At 41.3% G+C, this 21,788-nt stretch overlaps 2 protein-coding genes across 3 annotated transcripts; one reads left to right on the forward strand and one right to left on the reverse strand.

Moving 5' to 3' along the window:
• Window positions 1–8,891: 8,891 nt before the first annotated feature.
• LOC102704802 (eukaryotic translation initiation factor 3 subunit L-like) lies at window positions 8,892–15,074 on the reverse strand. Its single transcript, XM_006654101.3, has 7 exons — window positions 14,474–15,074; window positions 13,334–13,665; window positions 11,767–12,106; window positions 10,921–11,069; window positions 10,746–10,839; window positions 9,400–9,471; window positions 8,892–9,272 (listed from the first exon to the last, which is right to left on the reverse strand). The coding sequence occupies exons 1-7, from the start codon at window positions 15,017–15,019 to the stop codon at window positions 9,228–9,230; spliced, it is 1,578 nt and encodes a 525-aa protein (XP_006654164.2). The 5' UTR covers window positions 15,020–15,074; the 3' UTR covers window positions 8,892–9,227.
• Window positions 15,075–15,243: 169 nt separating this feature from the next.
• Window positions 15,244–18,101, forward strand: LOC102705072. 2 transcript variants are annotated; one of them, XM_006654102.3, is made up of 4 exons: window positions 15,244–15,530; window positions 15,824–16,251; window positions 16,331–16,972; window positions 17,050–18,101. In XM_006654102.3, exons 2-4 carry the CDS (start codon window positions 15,829–15,831, stop codon window positions 17,794–17,796), a joined length of 1,812 nt encoding a protein of 603 aa, XP_006654165.1. In that variant the 5' UTR covers window positions 15,244–15,530; window positions 15,824–15,828; the 3' UTR covers window positions 17,797–18,101. The 2 variants fall into 2 exon arrangements, with proteins under 2 accessions (XP_006654165.1, XP_015693146.1); XM_015837660.2 differs by lacking the exon at window positions 15,244–15,530 and having other exon boundaries at window positions 15,593–16,251.
• The last annotated feature ends 3,687 nt before the right edge of the window (window positions 18,102–21,788 follow it).

A 21,788-nucleotide genomic window follows, 5' to 3' on the forward strand; every position in this document is an offset into this window, starting at 1 on the left:
AGCATTTATGTTTTTATCCTTGACAATATATGCACTTTCTATGTTATACCCATACAGATTCCGACGGTAACATGTGGGGTTTTATCTGATTTGATTTTTCATATAATGCGTAGATTACCGGTGTTGCACATTAATTACTGAAATCTCTTGGGGACCATATATGTACACCGACAAGATTTCGGTGTGCACACCCATTAATAAATGTCAAAAAAATTTCTAAAAAATATACATGTATTTATATACTTATAGTATAGCACCACATCCAACTTATAAAGTTGCAATATAGATTTACAATTATATTCAGTCATAAGTTAAAGGGAAAAGGCTGACGGTCTTACAAGTATAACTTTGTCACAGTTTTCTAATCTAATTACTCATTTAATTTGATCTCAGTGCTTACCTCAATTATTGAGGTAATTTTGGTGCGCGTAACACATGTTAATTTGGAGCTCACGCATAGCTTGACAGAGTTATATATATCGATACCTTTTAATTCAATTAGGAAATGGCACATCAACACCTACACTAGCTATGACGTACAATGTGATGACATGTGTGTCATAAAAAAATAATTAAATCATCCAAGTACCCTGATCCATTTAGTTTATTATTGATTATTGATATTTGAAAAAAAACAAATCCTCACCACAGCATGAAAATTAAGTATCTGAAAATGAGATATTACATAGACATCAAGCTTTAAAAATAACACGTTTTCCCTGCTATATATATGATGTAAGGCCGGCGTTATAGGGATTTATTAAATATCATATTGGTGACGGTTTAGCAGGCGGTACTGAGTAATCTCCCCATTAATCACCCATGCCCCACGACACTGGTCAAGTAAAGCGAGCTGCTTGCTCATCTCTCACCGGAGGAGATTATTCAAACTCCGTTTTTGTTTCCTATACGTCGATGACTTTAATATCTATACGTAAGCATTCATCTTATTTAAAAAAATTATAATTATTATTCATTTTTATTTGATCTGGTTCACTATAAAACACTTTAAATATAATTTATAATGGTACATATTTACATAAAAAAATTAAATAAAACGGACAATCAAATATAGTACTAAAAGTTAACCACGTCAAGTCAAATATAGTACTAAAAGTTAACCACGTCAAGTCAAATAAAAGAAACTAAGTATTACTACTCCATCCCTAAATGTTTGATGCCATGGACTTTTTAATACATGTTTGACTACTCATCTTATTCAATTTTTAAAAAAATATATAAAGCTATATATATATATGCATAAAAGGATATTTAGTGATAAATGAAATGATATAAAATAATTAATAATTATATGAAATTTTTAAATAAAATAAATAGTGAAACGTGTATAAAAAACTCAATGACGTCAAATATCTAGGAAGGAGGGAGTAGATCACAGAGCGAGCTAGGCAAGAAAATTAAGACGGAGACGACGGATGGATGGATGGATGGATGGAGATGGCACATATATATGCTGCAGCGGCCAGCAGGCCATCGTTGTCGCTCGCTTTTTCATGGTGTGATGAGGACAATATAATCCTCCCCTCCGTCGGCTTTGGCAGGCAACTCGCTGGCTGAAACTAAATCCAATCCCTCCATGGCCGATCATATCGATCTCGAGCCATGCCTCTTTCCGCGGACACGAAAGTGACCTCCCATCCGCCGCTAGCTGCCTCACCCACATGCGTTTGCGTGTGGCGACTTGGCGACCGATCGATCGATCTAATCTATGATGATTATTCGAGCTAGCTAGAGATTTTGCTTGGATCCACATGATGTTGTTGCCATGTTACTTCCCAGTTTAATTGCTGGAGTCGTACTTTGTAAGCTGATTAATTAATTACTTAATTCTCTTTGTGTATGGCTGCCGCTAATTAATATGGTCCGCATCTCATATCTATCTATATATTATATTCTCATTATATAAGGTTGCAGATGAATTATAGGCTAGCAGGATTGAAGACAATTGTGAATGCAGTATCTTACATGAGGTTCTAGCTGCTATTTGTGCCGGCATGATTATTTTGGTTGGTAGTACATTTGGATGGATACTTAATTATTTGTGGAAAGGTGATTTTAGATTTGGATTTAGATGAAGGGCACTAGACTAATTAATTGAATGTAGCTGTATCGCACGTCTTTCTTTGAGATCGGTCCGCTGTCTGTTCACTCTTGGCTCATACTATATGTCAGTGTCCAGTTAAGAGACACTGTACCATACAGTCTAAACTATGCTCCCGCATAAATGCAAGGAAAAACAATTAGGGATAACAATCCCTGCTGCAATATGCTCTCTTCAGTACTTTTCCATTCCAAAATTTAGATATTTAGATACGGTCACTGGAATGCTGGTTTGACCGATATTATTTCAGATAAAAAAATTTCATATTATGATAATTTCTTTAATAATTTAGTAAGAGCATATCTAACAGCTAGGCAATTTTTTTGCGTGGGCGCGCCTCCTGCCTCGCGTCACTGCCACGCTGCGCACGGCACGGTGGCAGCTCCTAGAGGTGGTGACGCATGATACGGTGGTGCTGCACGTACGTAGGAGGCGAGTCGGCGAGTGCGAGTTTCGTGTATGCGCGAGAGAAGAGTGTCCTACTTTTATGTGGATGGCAAACAAAACTTGAATTTCCAGATATAAGCGCACACGAGGAGATATTACAAATTGCTAAATTTGAAAAAGTCATATGTCAAACCATTGGAGAGTGTGTTTTTTTTTAATTTTCCATAAAACAGAGATGAGGAGTAGGGCATAGCAAACTCTAGGAGATGCTCTAACATCATTCCTACACGAGCCATCTTTCTTGTCGGTCTTATCGTTTCACTTATGTTTATATTTATAAGCTAAAATTGGAATTTTCAACTTTAAATTTAGAGTGGAGTTGATTTTGGTTTTTTTACATTGTAGCTTATTTTTTAGTGTTTGCTTTTAGACCATTCAGAAAACGTATATAAAAGTTTTATTCATAATTTATTTTTCATTTGTAAAATGTTGTTTGGCCATTCGATGACCCCATATTTTTTAAATGGTCAAAGTTTAAAATGTTTCATTTTAGCTAAATTTTGGAATGGAGATAGTAAGTACATATTTGATATTTTAGAGTACAATTCAGTCAAAATTATGGAACTCTGAGCAATAAATTTATATTAAAACATATTTATAAAATTTAATAAGTTTATCATATTTTGATAGATTTTTTAAGGAAATCTACATATACCGTTAGATAAGCACTTGAGAAGTTAGTGACCGTAAAACTTTTTTTAAAAATCTGATTAAATCTCGTTCTAAAATATTAAATATTTAAGACCAAAGGGGGGTAGTCTTTTGTTAATTGGTACAAGTTCTTCTATTGTGAGTAGTGGAGTAAAATGCGTTGCTCCCTGCTCATGTCGTACTCCCTTCTCGTCTTATTTCCCTTGAAGTCACTCTCATGAAACCACTGTTTGTCATATTTTTAAAAAAAATTTATAGAAATTAAATATATTTTTTTAACATATTCTCTAGAACTTCTTTTATCAAAGGATACGTACCCAATTGATTTGGATAGCTCTAACGTCAATTGAATCGAAGAGTCCAGATTAGTTTTTTGGGTTCTTAATCTATCTTTTTTTATTCCACAAATATTCTGCTTGGAATTGTTCACATATATTGCATTCATGATTTTCCTTCCTTGATTTACCCTTAAACATTTCTACTACTCTAACACATCTGTACAATTAAAAATAAAGATTAAGAGATCATTTGTGTTGCGTGAGACCGGTGGTGCTTTACGACTAATCTTCCATGAACGAGTTTCGTCCTATTTCTTCGGAGGACTTTAATTTTTTACCACTCTTTACTACTCTCACTTAATCCCTCTCACAACTACAGCGAGTAAAGAATACTCACTGTATAAAAGTGACAAATAATTAAATTTCTCATTTCTTAGCTCACGGTGGAGTGAGGGGGCTTTGTTCTAGCTGCAGTGACAGCAAGAGGGCGTGGCGGTGGAAGGGTGGAGTAGCTCAGTATCTCAAAGCTGGAAGCTAGCCTTCTAGTTTTTTCTTTATTATTTTGTTTTTTGTGTATTTTAATTATATAATATTTAAAGTGTATGTACTCGTGTAACATTTAGCTATGAATATAGGGTCCAGATTTATATCATGATCTGAAATATATGAGCGAACCTATACAACCCATTGTACCAAAAAAAAAAAAACCTATACAACCAATCTTTCGTTTGACTTTAAAAAATTACAAGCATCTTCATATATTTTCTCAGAAGTTACTCCACTAATGTCTTGGTGGGGGGATCATTATTTGGTTTCTCAAGGGAAAAAGGCAAGCATTATATTTGCAAACAAAAAATAATTTACAAATAAATTTTTTATATGGGTTCTTGACGATCTAGAAACAAAGGCTGAAAAATAGATAAAGATTAGAAAAACTCTAAAATCAACTATAAATTTAAGTCTGGAAATTTAAATTTTAGCTTATAAGTATAAGGAGAAGTAAGAAGATGAGGGTGTTTATTAGGCTAATACACCTCGGTATAAAAGCTGGGTTGATTTATTTTCCAACTCACACACGGCAGTAGGAATCCTCTGCGGGACTAGGATCGATCTATATGTCCTATGGCATCCAAATCGTCAGGACTGGCCCTAAACAAATGATGTATATATTATGCGTACACGCAAAACCACATTAAACGAGAACCATGAGTGAGTAGGTGCAAAATGTGCAGTGAAGATAATAGTTGTAAGTTTTAATTAGCGGAACTAATGGTGCTCTAAATAGTATTTCAATGAAAAAGACATGGTTAGGGAATCATCCTGTACAGGATATGAATACTAAGTCCGCGTTAGGCATACGATAATTTACCCATCGTGCAAAACACGGCAATAAATTAGCACATACATAATTAATTATTAACTATATAAATTAGAAAAATAGATTAATATGATTTTTAAAGCAACTTTCCTATAAAAATTTTCATAAAAACACACCTTTAGCAATTCAAGATGTGTGTGCGTCAAAAAGAACGAATCTGGGTTTAGGAAGATGGGGAACGAACGGGTCCAAAAGAGTTCCAACCCAATTAACTAAAATATGAAGCAAGTTAGCGAACGAATTAAATTAATTGCTCTGTTAATTAGAAACATATAACTGGATGAGGTGTACCATCATCTTTGCCTGTAGAAAAGGTTCATGGTGTAACAGCATCTCTCTCTCTTAATAACAGGGCCACACATTGAAATTTTGATGAGGTGGGCATATATATACACACATACATACATATATAGCCATATTCTTTTCGTTTTTTTATTTGACACCGTTGACTTTTGATTTACGTTTGACTATTTTTCTTATTTAAATTTTTATTTAAAATATAAAATTAAAAGTCATGATTAAAGCTAGCTACTATAATAATAAATCAAATCATAATAGAATAATTAATAATTATGTAATTTTTAAATAAAATAAATGGTCATACGTAAATCTAAAAATCAACTGCGTCAAATTAAAAAAGCGGAGAGAGTAAATGACAAGAATTAAACCACCTGCGGTTGCCATGTAAACTATAGTTAAATAAAAAGAATCATAAGCTCAACAAATTGCCATGTAAAGCATAGTAAAAAGAGAGGACTAATAAGAGCGTAGGTGTAGAAAGCAGAGGTGAAAACCATAGCAAAATGTTTAGGGTTACAGCTGATAGAGACGGAGGACCGAAGAGAGAGTTGATACAACAAATGAGATGGATAAAACATAAAAGACATCCAATCCAATTAGTTGGAGAGAAACGTATAATCCAATTAGTTGGAGAGAAGTGTATAATCCATATTTTGATAGAACTTTATAAGGAAATTTTCATATACCATTTTCTTTCTATTTTTAAATAAGCACTTGAGAAGTTAGTGACCGTAAAAGTTTTAAAAGTTTGATTAGATCTCGTTCTAAATAAATATTTATGACCAATGGGAGTAGTCTTTAGTTGCTACAAGTTCTTCTCCTGCCTATTGTGAGTAGTGGAGTATAAATGTATAATGCGTTGCTGCCTCTCATGTCGTATTCCCTTCGTCTTATTTCCCTTGAAGTCACTCTCATCATGCCACTGTTTGTCATATTTTTAAAGAACTTTCATAGAAATTAAATTATTTTTTATAAAATATTCTCTAGAACTTTGTTTCAAAGGATAAGCAATTGATTTGGATAGCTCTAACGTTAATTGAATCGAAGAGTCCAGATCAGTTTTTAGGGGTTCTGTAATCCATCTTTTTTTTTATTCCACCAATGTTCTAACGTAAATTGTTCACATATGCATTCATGATTTTCATTACTAGATTTTTTTTATAGTGACAGCAAGAGGGTGTGGCGGTGAAAGGCTAGAATAGCTCCGTATCTCAAAGCTTAAAGCTACTCTCCCGGTTTTTTCTTTATTGTTTGGTTTGTTCATTGTGTATCTCAGTTATAAAATTTAAAGTATATACACACGTGTAGCATTTAATATAGGGTCGATATTTCTATCGTGATCTAAAATATATAAGAGATTCAACCTATACAACCCTACTTTCTTTTGACTTTAAAAAATTACAAGCATCTTCATATATTTTCTCGCAAGTTATTTCCACTAATGTCTTGTTCATTAGCTGAATTCACCTTGATATAAAGGTAGGATTGATTTATATTATCGAAAAAGCTTATTGTCCAACTCACACGAGGCAACAGGAATCCCATGCAAGGGCAACCAAATCATCAGGACTAGCCCTGAACAGATGATGTATATATTTTGTGTACATGCAAAACCAAATTAAACGAGAATCATGAGTTACTAGGTGCAAAATTTGCAGTGAAGATAATAGTCGCAAGCTTTAATTAGGGGAACTAAAGGTACTCTAAATAGTATTTCAATGGAAAAGACATGGTTAGGGAATCATCCTCTAGAGGATATGGATACTAAGAGGGGTCCAAAAGAGTTCCCACCCAATTAACTAAAATGAAGCATTTTAGCGAACGAATTAGATTAATTTCTCTGTTAATTAGAAACATATAATTGGATGAGGTGTACCATCATCTTTGCCTCTAGAAAAGGTTCATTGTGCAACATCATCTTTTTATAACAGGGCCACACCTTTTTGAATGAGGTGCAGAGAGATATGTATTACACAAGAAATAAACCAACTGCAGTTGCCATGTAAACCATAGTTTAAAAAAAAAAAGAATCATAAGCTCAACCAGTTGGCATGTAAAGCATAGTAAAAAGAGAGGACTAATAAGAGCATAGGTGTAGAAAGTCGAGGTGAAAACCATAGCAAAAATGGTTAGGGTTACAGGTGACAGAGACGGAGGACCAAAGAGAGAGTTGATCGATGCAACAAATGAGATGGATAAAAACATAGAAGACATCCAATCCAATTAGTTGGAGGGAAACGTATAATCCAATTAGTTGGAGAGAAAACGTATCGAAGGAAACAAATCTCTTTCTCTGGCAGAGAAGATAGCAGTACCAAATAGCTGCGTGCGTAATACATACGTCTACATTTCGTCACGTCACGGCTGAAATTTATTTTTACCGGCGCAAAACATATCAGCTTCATAGTTTTGGACCGCGTATGGAAGTATTTAAAGCGAGTTAGGCCCTCGTCGACATATTTAAAAACAAAAATTAATTACTGAATAAAAAATTTATATATGTGGTTCTAGTGATCTAAACAAATACTGAAAAATAAAATTTGATGTAATAACCTAAAATTAGGTTAAAAATTAAAATTGAAAAGACGAGGGTGTTTGCTACTCGAGTGTTTAATTTATCTATTTGAGACAGTTGAGTTGTACAGGTAATTATGACTGCAAACCGGCTTGGCTCGGCTTTGGCTAGCTGGCTGGCTTAGTTATTCTAAAGAGCTAAAAGTGTAGCTTGGCTCTGCTCGTTTTGCTCACGAGTAAGGCTGCATTCGGCCACCCTATAAGATAATTAAACTCTCTCATTTTCCACGCGCACGCTTCCAAACTACTAAACGGTGTATTTTTTATGAAAATATTTTATAGAAAAATTGTTTTAAAAAAACATATTAATCTATTTTATATTTTTTTAATAGTTAATAATTAATTAATCATGTACTAATCTATTACTACGTTTTCCGCACCAGATAACTAACCCGTCCCTCCGTACTACCAAACGCGGCCTAACAACAATAGCAGAAGGGAATACTGATGGAGCACAAGGGTTAATCTCACCTGGTGCAGACGGCATGAGAGAGTGATGGCGTGAGAGCGAGACTACGATAGAAGAGGCTGAAGAGGGAAGCTGCTGGCTGGGAAGTGATGAGTGCGGACTAGTGGAGATAATTTGGGTTCGGGTTTCAGGGTGTCTTGTGTATAGGCTTTTCTTTTTGTCTTTAGGCTACTGGCTACTAAATGCTTCATGAGCTAGCTCAAGTTGGCTCGTTATACCTAATAGCTAAAACATTAGCTCAGATTGTTTACAAATTCTAAAGACCCAAAGCAGATGTGGAGAAATCAAATAAGATAATCGTGTTTGGTTAAGGTAGAATTCAGAGAGAATAAGCTATATGAATGATAGAGAGAACTTTTGAATGTTAGAAGCCGATATATTCTGAGATGGCGCGAGTAAAATAGTTTTACTTGCTTGTACGGCTCCTATCTACACTGCCAGGTAAAACTATAGATCCGAAAGAAGTTACAAAATGACGCTAGATGTCAAATTCAGATGATGCTCTAATATGCCCACTAACGGGGAGAATGTCATCGTTCGCTTAGATTCTTCAACGGACAGGGCTATCTATGACTAATTATCTGGTGATTCAAATGAAAGATCTATACCGGTCAGAAGCGAACAAGATGATCTAGAATACAACTCAAAACAGGGAATTTCAGTACATATGGCTCAACGAGAAGGTTTAAGCTGGTACTGCTTTCAACAGATGCAGCAATGATATCCAGAAGTCTACAGCAACAGGCAAGTCCACAGCATTCGCCGACAACTGCAACTTTGCAATGTTCTGGCGACTGCATTGTTGATGATAAGAACAGAACAATTTAGATGCGATATTCTTCAAACCTTAAAACGATATCAACATGTAGCGCATGCCATGACAAGTGGATGAAATAGTTAGTGTCGTCCAAAAAAAGGATAGCACAAAAATTTATCATTGGTATCCATCACCAACAATGCTTCCCGCTGAAACACAAACTAGGAGCTTCAGCCTTGATGATAGCAGGTTCAATCAAATTGTACTTTATCCAGCTGACTAATCATTTCCTCAAACTGTGAAGTACGGCAAAGAAATGTTAGATTATGGTTATCGCTGAGGAAACTATAATAGCATCCAGGGAAATGGTGTTGCATTTGCAAGCAAGTAAACATGAAAAACTATTAAAATATCTACAGGTACCTTCAAAATTTGTCTCAAAAAGTAATCACCATGGTTCTTGGTTAACTTGGATTCAACAACATGAATAATGTCCTGTGAATGCAAATGATTTTCTTAGTCAAATAGAACAGTAACGTACAGTAAGTTGCATCATTGCATTTGCTAAAAGTTTCATACTTAAGTGTGGGCAAAGAAACACATTCCTGCCATTCATGCAGAACTGTTGAATACTTAACAATCACTAATAATTCTTATACTTGTCAAATTCATAAGCCCAGATGCACAAAACTCATGTCCAAAAACTTGAACTGGGTAAGTAAAACACTTTTCTCCAAGCATTTAGCAAAGATATCAAAATAATAATAGTGCTTGAGGTGCAGGCGTAAAGAGCCATACACTTCCTCTCATGCATGCAGAAACCTAAGAGAAAACAGATATAGAGTATTTTGCACTCATACATCGATAGGTGATAACCCTTATGCTAGTCAAATTCATAAGACAAAAAAAAAGGGAATTATCATAAAAGCACAAACGAAGGAGATAATGTTTCAAGAATATCTGTTAAAATGAACATTAAGCGTTTAGCCACCAACAGGAGATCTAAACACTAAGGGCGAGTTTAGTTTCCTGTCTTCTCGATGGCCTGGCTTGTCCCACCAAGCCTGGCTCAGGTGGACTTGTTTCCAACAAACATGTTGATTTATTTAGTTAGCTCAGTTTATTTGGTTTCCTCATAGAAATTGTTTGGTTTCATGCATATGTCCCTTCTCTTGTGGAATATCAAGAGGGGACATTGCATATAGGCAGCTTTTTTTTAGACTCAAGCCAGCCAGGCCAGCAAGAAATGATTCTGGAACTAGTTTCCTTATGGCCAGGCTCCCACTAGCATTTTGCGCAGAGGTACAGAGCCACTTGCCTCTGCAGGAAACCAAATAAGGCCGTGTTCGGCAATGAAGGTTAACAAAACAGATTCTCTCGTTTCCCGCACGCACGCTTCCCGAACTGCTAAACGGTGTATTTTTTACAAAAAATTTCTATAGGAAAGTCGTTTTAAAAAACCATATTAATCTATTTTATATTTTTTAATAATTAATTAATTACGTACTATCTATTACCACGTTTTACTCACCGGATAACTAACCCACCTCCCACCAACTGCCAAACGCAGCCTAAGTAGATGCTGCATGTTCTATGCCAGAACGAGGCTGATGTCAGGAACCAAACAAGCCATAATAATGCTACTACCCAGGAAAATTTACAGAAAAACAGAAAACATACACCATTCTTCTCACACATAAGTGTGAGGGTGAGTACAAATAGATTCCATAGTCAGCAAGGAAGTGAGGTAAAAAAACTAATCATCCTACCTCATCAATATAGAAGTCAAAGTCTGCACTGGATATGACCTTTCCATCACTGTTGATTGAATGCATTTTGTGTTTGTATGTCATAAGAATTGTCCTGCCATCATATACCAATTATGTTATCATGAATCAGAAAATTTCATGTATTAGCAGTAAAACATATAACAAATACACAGACCTTAGTGTAACCTCATCCACATCCATGTACTTGGCAAGTTTGCCAATTGTTATCGTTGAATACAGCTTGAGATAGCTTCTGATACCAGAGAGCAATTGTTGTTGTTTCACTTCATAAAGAAACAGCTTCAATTGAAGACGATAAGCATCCTGTTCAATAGAACGTAGTTCAATATTTTGGTCAAAATTCAAGAAAAATAGTGCCTGATTGGTTGACGAGTGAAACTCAAAAAAAAAACTGAAATAAATAGTACTCCCTCCGTCTCATGATATAGAAACCTATGGCCTTTATTGGGGGTATTAAGGAATGGGGTGAATTTGAATGAGGGCTGTGATTGGTTGAGATGGGAAAGTAGATCGAAAAACTTAAATGAGGGAGGGTCATGATTGGTTGAGATGAGGAAGGTGGAGAAGCTATATCATGAGAAATTGGAATGCTAGAAGTAGCTATATTATCAAACAAATATTGATTGCTACATGTAGCTATATTATGAGACAAAATTGATTGCTAGAAGCAGCTAAATCATGTGACGGAGGGAGTATTAAAATAAAAGGAACTACATTATCAGAAACAAGTCCATGATAGAACTGAACACAAAAAAAATATCATTGATACTACATTACTGGATAATCAGAACTTAGCGGTAATGTCTGAGCAAGGAAACTCATGGATTGTACATTTCAAGTGTCCCATAACATGCAAGTAAATATACTCAAAATAGTTAACATGCAACTTCAGCAAACTGTAACACTATGTATAACCTGGGAACAAAAAAATAAATACCTGGTGTAGATAGTTTCAATAAAACACAAAAAAGAGAACCACAATCTTGACTTAAATAAATACCTGGTTGTAATTTATGAGTGGCTCTCCTGGAACTGGATGTGATGCAGTAATGAACTTGGGGCAGGCATAGGAAAAGAGTTCATCATACATAGCATATGCCTCATCATCGTACCTATGCATCTTTGTCATTTTGTCACCATACTTTTCCTTCAGCTGAGTGCTAACGTTTTCATCTATGAGCTTGTCCTGTGGACATAATGAGAGGCAGATTGCCAATAGCGCATACATCTGCTCATTTTTCTTAAGTATCTGGTCATACTGGGGGGAATTCTGGTGGTATTGTTTAGCCTTTAGGATATACAATAGAATTTTGTTAAATTCCCGTATACCGTCAACATACCTGAAATCCATCAGAAATATGTCTTATCAGATAAAAACAGTCAGCTTGGACAATTGAAAATAGCAAAATTTCATTTGGTAGTTATGGGCCAGTTTGTTTGATGACTTACAAACAATTGGTAATGCTAATGTAGTGTACTGCTTGGTTGGTTTGCTAACAAAATTTTGTTTGCTTAGCACTGTTTGGTTCGCAATCAATAGGACTACCAAAATGTTTGCAAATCCAAAATTTCATAAGGTTGCTATGGGCAGTAACTTTTGTAACAATCCAAATGAATGACTAACTCCATTTAAGGTTGCTAAGTACTTCAGAGGCATGCAGGGGAAGTCAAGGACTTAATGATGGACCATGGAACCTCGGACCATTAATAAGTAGAGAACTGCATAAAAATATTGACTACAGATGGACTGTACAGAAAGCTTTTACCATATTCCGAAAGATAAGATGATGTTAAACTACAATGTTACATTTAGTTCAATTACTTGGAGCTGAAAGGAAGTAAAATACTATAGGACTCAAAGTGAACATCGTAAAGTTAAGCAATTTCTATTTATCTACTACTTAAAAGCAGAGTTGTCTGTTCGCTCCTCCCCACACCGCGCAAAGTGCAATCACCGACTCCCCGAAGAAAATAGAAGAAAGTGGTTGGATAAAAAAAACAACTCCCTTTTCCCTTCTGGACCCATGCAGTCCATCACCAGTCTTATGGGCCCATTTGCAATGCATGGGCATCCTACTAGTTTTTACATAAAAAAGGAGATTTAAAGATACAGATGTGAGAGAAGGGGCACCGAAAAAGTTTAACAATGCTTAGGTAAAGAAAATGGTCCATCACTGATTACCAGAAGGGATGAGGAAGGTGCATTTTAACATCACATCAGCATAAAACAAGTACAGTTTGATGTTAGACATAGAAGTATCAGAACAAGGATACCAACTCATACTGTATCATGCAGGTTAAGAAAGTAAAACCAATATTTAGTATAGAATAATATCACTAGATACTCCATCCAATCAAAACTATAAGTCATCCTAGTTCTAGCCTTCTCAACCTTTCTCATTAAACAAGTTTTGTGTACAGGTATAAATTGGCTTATTTGTTTAAAGAAAGCATATGGTTTCAAAAAAAAAAAAAAACTCAAGATGTAGAACAATAAACAATAGATAAAGAAAATAGCAATAAAGATGGGGAACAGAAATGCACAGGCATGTTAGCCTAATACATACCTGCGCATCATGAGGCTGGCAAACCCATAGTGGTAAATAGTGGAAATGTGACTTCCAATCACAGTGGTGTAGACACCCTGCTGGCTTATATCTATTGGAGCCAAACACTTGAGCCCAGTATGGTAATCCCCAAGAAGGCAATGCACCCTGAGCAGCCCAATCATGCTGTAGTACCCCAGCATTTTCAACACATTGCTCCCACCCTCATAGTCATACCCATCTGTTGCCGTGAACTGCTCAAGCCCAACCTTCTCCCTCTCCAGGATCTCTCCGATCATTGACTTCTCCACCAGTGCTTTCAAGTAATTGAGAACCCCATAAACACTCCATGCCTGCAAATTAATAAAAAGAAATAGACTAATAATGACAAAACTATCAACAGAAAGCCGATAAAACAAAGGTATGGCATCCAGGATTCATCCCACATACAACGAACAGCACATATTAATGAAGACAGCCCATAACTGTACAATAAACAATGCTACTGCCAAATAAACTCACAACGAAAACAAAGGTATGCATCCAGGATTCATCCCACATAAACGAAAGGCACATATTAATGAAGACAGCCCATAACAGTGCAATAAACAATGCTACTGCCAAATAAACTCAGGACGAGAACTAATGGCATTACGTGTTGATATCATGTAGAGTCTTTGAACACAAATCTCATATCACAAGCAACCTCCTAAAACTCAATTATAAATTACAAACAAAAACTGCGAGTACCACTAACAAGTTGTGACAAGCAAGAACCGGCTCTGTTCCATTACTTCTTAAACTCCATAGTCCAAACAAACAACAGAGCCATCGAGAGGCAACCCTTCATAGTGCAAATCACCAAATCACAAATATTTTTCACAATGCAGAAGTTCTGATTCACTTTGATTGATGAAAACAAGCTGCCAAATCAAAACATATATTCCATCCGTTCCACATTATAAAATTTCCTAGCATTACCTAGATATATTTGTGTGTGTGTGTATATATGATACATGGATGAATCTAGAGAAACCACCCAGAAAGTCTTATAATATGGACCGGAGGGAGTATATTTTTTTTGCATGCAGCGGTTCTGATTCACTTTGAATGATGGAACAAGCTAAAATCTAACGAAGATTGAAAGAACAGTGGATGGACCTGATCGTACTGCTTGAGGAGGTTGATCTCCTCCTGGGTCTTGTTCTTGAGCTTGGCGCGGTACTGGCAGTAGCTCTGGAACTGGTAGACGAACTCGTCGACCATGTCCCAGAGCCACTGGTTGGGCAGCTGCATGTTGACGACGCCCTGGAGGATGACGCTGAAGAGCGAGCAGTAGTTGTCCCAGGACTCGGCGCGCTGCGCCGGGGTGAGCCCCTGGAGGCGCGCGTGGGCGTGGCGGAACCAGAGCTCCCGGTAGAGGAGGAGGAAGACGTGGTCGCCGTCGCAGTGCGGCGCCACCGCCTCGGCGGGGGGCCAGGGGGTGTCCCGGAAGTGGCGGTCGGAGAGCCGGTGGAATCCTCCCTCGTACATCTGGTGCGTCTCGTACACGTTGCGGTCGCGGATGTGGCGGTAGAGGTGGGAGACGAAGGTCTTGACGGAGTCCGGCACGTAGCTGGGGTCGTACGCCGCCATCGCGCCGGAGGAGGGGTGGGACGGGGCAGGGTCGTCGCGGTCGCGGTAGTAGGCGGCGGCGGCGGAGGCCATGGCCGGCGGCGAGGGGATCTAGGGTTTGGAGGCTCAGCTCGGAGAGGTTTTGGAGGGGGGGAGGGGTGAGGTGGAGGTGGTGTGATCCATTCACCCACCTAATGGGCCGCAGCCGGCTCACCCGGCCCATTTGGTGGGTGGCGCGATCCACCTAATGGGCCGCCGCCCAAGACCAAGTCTAAGCTTTGTACCTAAATTTAGAGATTTTTGTTAGGGCTAAAAAAACCTCCGTCCACTTCTGCCTCCGCCGCGATCACCGCCCGCCGCCGCCACCGCCGCCCTCACCGACCGCCGCGACCCGCGGGTGCTCCGCGACCTTGCCCACGCACGGAGGCCGTCCCCCCCACCGCCATCCACCCCTCTCAAGTGCGGGCTGCCTCCCGCCTCTACACTCAGTCCGCGGCGAGGAGTCCGCGCTCCTCCTCTGGCTCCTCCCCGAGGCGGAGCTCGACCGCCGCCCGGCTTTCTCCTCCCTAGGCACGGCCACCTCCGCCGCGGCTCCGAAACGGGGGTAATCCACTGCCCCTGCTCCTACCCTAGTCCCGGTCGTCGCCTAGATGAAACGGTGGTTCAAATGCTGAAATTCTAAGTTACGATTTTAGTGTGTGTACATGATCTGATCGAATGATGATTTTAGATGAAGAAACTGGCATAGATGTGATTGGAATGCTGATCTGATTTTAGTACATTGAGAATGGGTGCTCTGAATTTTACTGAAAACGACACCATGTGTGTACTGTATAGTGGTCTACTTGCATTCGTTCTACTGACTGGTCATATGCCATTTTGTTATGAATGTAACAGTGACCATGGATGGAAACGAATATCATGTTAACTCATCAGCTGAGAGAAAGAACTCACCATATTGGGATGATGGCACGGTGATGGGGGCTAGTCCACCTGAGGAGCAGCATTCACCAATCGAAGAAGTCGTTGCTGTCAAACGAAACCAGAAAAGAACAAAGAATTTCAGTGGGAAGGAAGACGAGATGTTGGTTTTGGCATGGTTGAATGTCAGTAAGGATGCAATCCAATGCAACGAACAATCCCGTTCTGCATACTGGACAAGGATTTACGATTACTTCCACTCAAACAGGGACTTTACTTCAGACCGTTCGCAAAGTTCCCTCATGCACCGTTGGTCTACTATTCAAGATAATGTAAACAAGTTCACGGAATGTCTGAGCCAGATTGAGGATAGAAAGCAAAGCTGGGTGTCAAATCAAGATAAGGTTTGCTCTTGTGTCCGTAAAATTAGCTCTCACTTCATATGGAGACTATAGAGTTAATATGATATTTTGACATGTGCAGATTATGCATGCTTGTGCTCTGTACAAGGCCGGAGATGAGAATCATAGATCATTTCATTTGGTTCATTGTTGGAATCTGTTGAGAAACCAGCAAAAATGGATTGATAGGCCATCTCAGATGTCATCTCACAAAAAACAGAAGACAACCTCCGATTCAAGTCTAGTTATGTCTACTATTACTACTTCAGATGATTCGGAGGTTGCTGCTACTCCAAAATGTGAAAACGATGAAGATGAATATCATATTAACCCATTGGCTGAGAAAAACAACTCACTAAATTGGGTTGTGATGGGTACCAGTCCACCTGAGGAGCAACATTCACCAATGGAAGAAGTTGTTGTGAAACGGAAGTTACGAAACCAAAAAAGAACAAAGAATTTCAGTGGGAAGGAAGACGAAATGTTGGTTTTGGCATGGTTAAATGTTAGTAAAGATGCATTCCAGTGCAATGAACAATCTCGTTCTGCATACTGGAAGAGAATTTATGATTACTTCCACTCAAACAAGGACTTTACATCAGACCGTTCGCAAACTTCTCTCATGCACCGTTGGTCTACTATTCAAGATAATGTAAGCAAGTTCACAGGATGTCTAGCCCAGATTGAGGATAGAAGGCAAAGTTGGGTGTCAAGTCAAGATAAGGTTTGCTCTTGTGTCCATAAAATTAGCTCTCACTTTATATGGAGACTATAGAGTTAATGACATTTTTACATGTGCAGATTATGCATGCTTGTGCTCTGTACAAGGCCAAAGATGAGAATCATAGATCATTTCATTTGCTGCATTGTTGGAATCTGTTGAGAAACCAGCAAAAATGGATTGATAGGCCATCTCAGATGTCACGTCACAAAAAACAGAAAACAACCTCCAATTCAAGTCTAATTACTACTACTACTTCTGATGATACTGAGGCTGTTGCTACTCCAGAATATGAAAACAGTGAAGACGAATATCGTGGTAACCCATTGGCTGAGAAAAACAACTCACTAGATTGGGATGATGGCAGTGCAATGGGGGCTGCTGCTACTCCAGAACATGAGTTACCGAAGAGACCAGAAAATAGTAAGGGGAAAGAAAAACTAGGACAAAGTGGAGATGAGGAGAAAGAAATACTACGACAAGGTAGAGATGTTGTCTATAGGGAGGATTTAGATTATCTATGTGCAAATAAGATAGAGGCAGATGCAGAGAAAGTGTTCAAGAAAGATGAGCGATATCAACAAATATATGCCCTAGAACAACAGAAGGTTGCACTAGAACAAGTGAGGGTTGCTAACGAGACAAAAAATCTTGATGTGAGGAGCAAAGAATTAGAATTGAAGAGTAAAGAGATAGATTTGAAGAGAATGTTAGAAGAAGAGAGAATAATGACTATGGATATTACTGGCATGTCTGGGCTACAACAACAATATTACAAGAGCTTGCAGGATGAGATCATGACTCGACGATTTAATAGATTATGTTGAGCTTGTATGAACCACAATCAGGGACGTTCCTATATAGTGTTACGGGGGTCATAGGACCTGGGTAGAATTCTAATATTTAGTTGTTTTAGTCTATATTAATCATATTATTAGTTTAAAATAAGAATATTATATGTGTTAGGACATATATAGGACACTTGATAATTTTTGTTCTGGGTTCGTCATTGACCATAATATCCTAAAATCTAATATCATTTGTGGAATATTATATTGTGCGAAACATAGATTATCTTGGTGTGTGTGAACCTTATTTCAGTTATGTGCTGTCACGGCCAGAAATTTACATCAATTTCTGAACAATAGCATGTATTAAATCTCGGTCCAAGTATCAGTCCGAGCACACACTATGACAAATTAATATACAGTTCCACGACTTAAAAATAAGACTAGACCATCTAATCTTCAGCTTCAGCTGGCGATGACGGCTCCACACCACATGCATTCTTGATGCAATTGGGTAACAAGGATAGGCTAAGGTTAGATTGCACAAAAGCGGCAGATTTAGCAAAACGGTAAATAAAATAGACTGAATAAAAGTAAAGTAAACATTTAAAATAATCATCCACTGTCTAACGTTACACCACATTGTGATAGACCCAAACCACTGCCAACGTTACACCACATTGAGCAGAACGTTACACCACATTGAGCAGGGTCAAACCAGTTTCAAATTAATCAGGTTATTAAAGGTTAACTAATCCGAGTGAATCTGTCAGTTCGCCCAATAACTGCGAGCACAGCTATTCAAATAGTTTTACTCTGCAGAGGTGTACAACTTTACCCACAAGACATGGCTCCCAAGCATGTTATCATGCCCCAATGTATCACCACGATACCTCAGTACGGAAACTATAATAAGACCTTTCACCTAACTCTCCCTAGACAACCGCACCAAACTTCAGGTTTGGTCCCCTCCTTTATACCAAGTCGGGCAACCCCCTCTTGTGCCTAGGTGAATCCGAAAGCAGCATAGGACCATCGTTACACCACGATTCCTATCCATACTCCATCACGCCCACCCTTGCCTGGGTACGTCAAATAGAGACAAGCTAGACTACAAGTCTCAACGTTGCCCACTCTGGCTTGTGGTTAATACGTGTAAGACTTTCAGGATTTCCTGAGAACCGGTCCTTAATTGCCATGGGCACGACTCTCAAAAGCATGCACCCACGGCCCACCATAAGCAATATTTTAGTTGTATTAATCTGTATCGGGAAATTAATAATCATCACAACCATTAAAGGTCTATCAAGTCGGATCAATAATTAAATGATAATTCGTGAGCTAGTTGAACTAAGCATGGCTAAGCATTGTCTAAACCTATTTCTAGTCAAATTAACCCTGAGATAACAATAATAGTAAGAGGGGATCGACGGGTATAAAGGTAATTGCCCAATAGATAAATACAATAAATAGATTGCCATGAAACAATGCATGTTTGAATGTAAAACGAGAATTTTATAAACATAGGTTCAATATGATCAAAGAAGGGTGCAACTTGCCTTGCTCAGACCCACGAGGAACTTCGGCGACGACCTTGGGAACGAAAAGCACTTCAATGGGGTCAAAACCTACGACAAACAAGGCAAAACAAGCAAAAACAGGCTATAAAACTACTGAAATAGAGAAAGAAAATATTTTTAATGGATTCTTGACATTTTTCTGGATTTAATGAAACTTGAATGGACCTAAACGGAGACTAGATGAATTAGCTGTGAATTTTAGAAGATTAACTATGTTTTAAACTAAACAGAAAACCTTAATGAATTATTGCGCAATTATTGGAGGCGATGACGGCAGCGGAGTAAAAGCTGGCGCTGACAGGTGGGCCTCACTCGGCAGTGAGTCACGGAGGGAAAAGGAGTAGTGGAGGGGATGACAACTGGGGCCCGCGAGGAGGGAGAGAGGGAGTAAGAGGGGAGGCTGTCGGGCAAGGCCCACAGCTCGGAAGAGAGAGGGAGAGTGACGGGCAGGTGTTGCCCATGGTGGGGGGAGAGAGAGAGCTAGCGCAAGGGGGCCCGCAAGGCAATGAGGAGAGGGAGTATGACGGGTGGGGTCCACCCGTCAAAGGAGAGAGAGGGGAGGGGAGGACTGACGGGCCAGGCCCACTTGACAGAGGGGGAGAGCAGAGGAGGGGGAGGAAGCTCTGCTCCAGCGGAACAGAGGAAGGGAGCGGGCGACCGGGCGGCGGCGGTGGTGGGGTTCGGCGACCAGCTGCGGCGGACGCCTGGCAACGGCGGAGGACGGTGACAGCAACGACCGGCGGACAGTGGCGGGAGCGGTGGCAAGAGATGGGAGGCGGCTTCGGCCCGGGGAGATGGCGGCATGGCGTGGCGGGCACCGGCGCGCGCTAGCGACGGTGGCGTCACCTCCATGGCGGCTCGATGGGAGAGGAGTGGCAGCGGCCGGGGAAGGGTGGCGCGAACGCAGCGACGTCAGGAGAAGCGGGCGGTGGTTATGTCGGGCGACGGATTTGGTGGTGACTGGCGCGAGGGAGGTTGCGGCGGCGCGACACGACGATGACCGACCAACCGGCGACGATGGCCGACGGCGCCAAGTGGCGAGCGGCGACGCAACGCCACGCGGGACGGCGACGCTAGGTAAGGGCGGGCGTGCGCGCGGGTGCCGGAGACAGCGAGGCCGAGCGACGGCGGCTTGGCACGCATGCATGCGCGGCGGCTAAGCGGCGGCGCGGCGAGGGGAGACAAAGGAGGATGGAGGGAGGGGAAGCCGTAGCGACGACGACGGTGCGAGGGACGGCGGTGCACCACGGGGTCACGCGACTGGCGGCGGCGACGACCGGCGAGCGGTGGCGCACCGCCGCGACGGAGACCGGCGGGACGGCACGACCGACGAGCGACGGGCACGGTGGCCACGTCCGAAAATGCCAGTCGGGTCAGGTAGGTGACGGTGACGGCGCGACGGGATGCCAGCGGCGCAACCAAGTGGCGGCGGCACCCGAGATCGGCGGCGACTGAAGGAAAAGTGATGAGGAGAGGCGAAGGGGGTGCTCACCGGTGATGCAGAGGGTGACAACAAGTCGGCGTCGACGAGGCGGAGGCGGTGACGCACGACAATCGGCGGCAGGGCGACGGTGGCGTGGCGATGCTTGCGGAAAGAGGCGGCGGCGGCGCACAAGGAGAGGTGGTTTATAGGAGTGCGGCGCTGGCTAGGGCGAGGAGGTGGTTAGCGGCGTGGCCGAGATGTGGCGCCGGGATGTGCGGGCGGCGGACGTCGGCGCTCGACGGTGGAGAGGCGGCGACGACCGGAAGAAGGAAGGCGGCGGCAGAGGAGATGACGACGCACGTGCGGTGATCAGCATCCGGCGGTGAAGATCGTCGATGGGCGACGACACGGAGCGCCAGCGAGAGGCGGGCGTGAGGGAGATCGAACGGGGTGGCGGCGGCCGAGAGGAGGGGATCTATAGGTGGCGGCCGACGCATTGGGCGGGGAGGTGGTTAGGACGGCAGTGCCCGGATTGTGGCCGGTGGTTGCGGGCGGTGGTGAGCGACGTGCGACGGCCGACGGCCGGGAAAAACGGCGCGGGCGTTGGGCCGGTACGGGCGAAGCGGCGCGGACGCGGAACGACGGCGAGGCACGGCAGAGCGGCGGTGCAAGGGCGCCGGCGCGGTGGCGAGGTGGCTCGGCGCACGCGAGGCGGGGACGCAACTCGGTGACCAAGACGCGGTGCGGCAAAGGCGGCGAGCGCACAAGTGAGCGGCGCGGCACAGCAGAGGTAGCGGCAGCGCGCGCGGACGCCGGTTGGAGGTTAGGGATGGGCCTGACAGGTGGGGCCCACCTGTCAGTGTCTCGAGGAGGAGGGAGGTGTTGAGGACTTCGGGCTCGGCGGTTTGGGCCGTGGCCTGGCTCGGCCCGGTGCGGGAGGGAGAGAGGTAGGGGCGAGCTGGGCCGGGAGAAGGACTGGGCCGGGCTAGGTAAAGGAGAGGGAGGAAAGGAGGGCGCGGGAGGAGACA

Source organism: Oryza brachyantha, chromosome 5 (genome assembly GCF_000231095.2).
Source record: "Oryza brachyantha chromosome 5, ObraRS2, whole genome shotgun sequence".
Classification (NCBI taxonomy): domain Eukaryota; kingdom Viridiplantae; phylum Streptophyta; class Magnoliopsida; order Poales; family Poaceae; genus Oryza; species Oryza brachyantha.

Coding starts and splice junctions, on each gene's coding strand:
- LOC102704802 (XM_006654101.3), bottom strand. CDS start 15,019: ATGGCCTCCGCCGCCGCCGCCTACTACCGCGACCGCGACGACCCTGCC. Junction 12,107..13,333: donor GCCAGCCTCATGATGCGCAG/GTATGTATTAGG, acceptor GATGGATTTCAG/GTATGTTGACGGTATACGGG. Junction 11,070..11,766: donor CACTCATAAATTACAACCAG/GTATTTATTTAA, acceptor TCTATTGAACAG/GATGCTTATCGTCTTCAATT.
- LOC102705072 (XM_015837660.2), top strand. CDS start 15,811: ATGAATGTAACAGTGACCATGGATGGAAACGAATATCATGTTAACTCA. Junction 16,252..16,330: donor GGGTGTCAAATCAAGATAAG/GTTTGCTCTTGT, acceptor TGACATGTGCAG/ATTATGCATGCTTGTGCTCT. Junction 16,973..17,049: donor GGGTGTCAAGTCAAGATAAG/GTTTGCTCTTGT, acceptor TTACATGTGCAG/ATTATGCATGCTTGTGCTCT.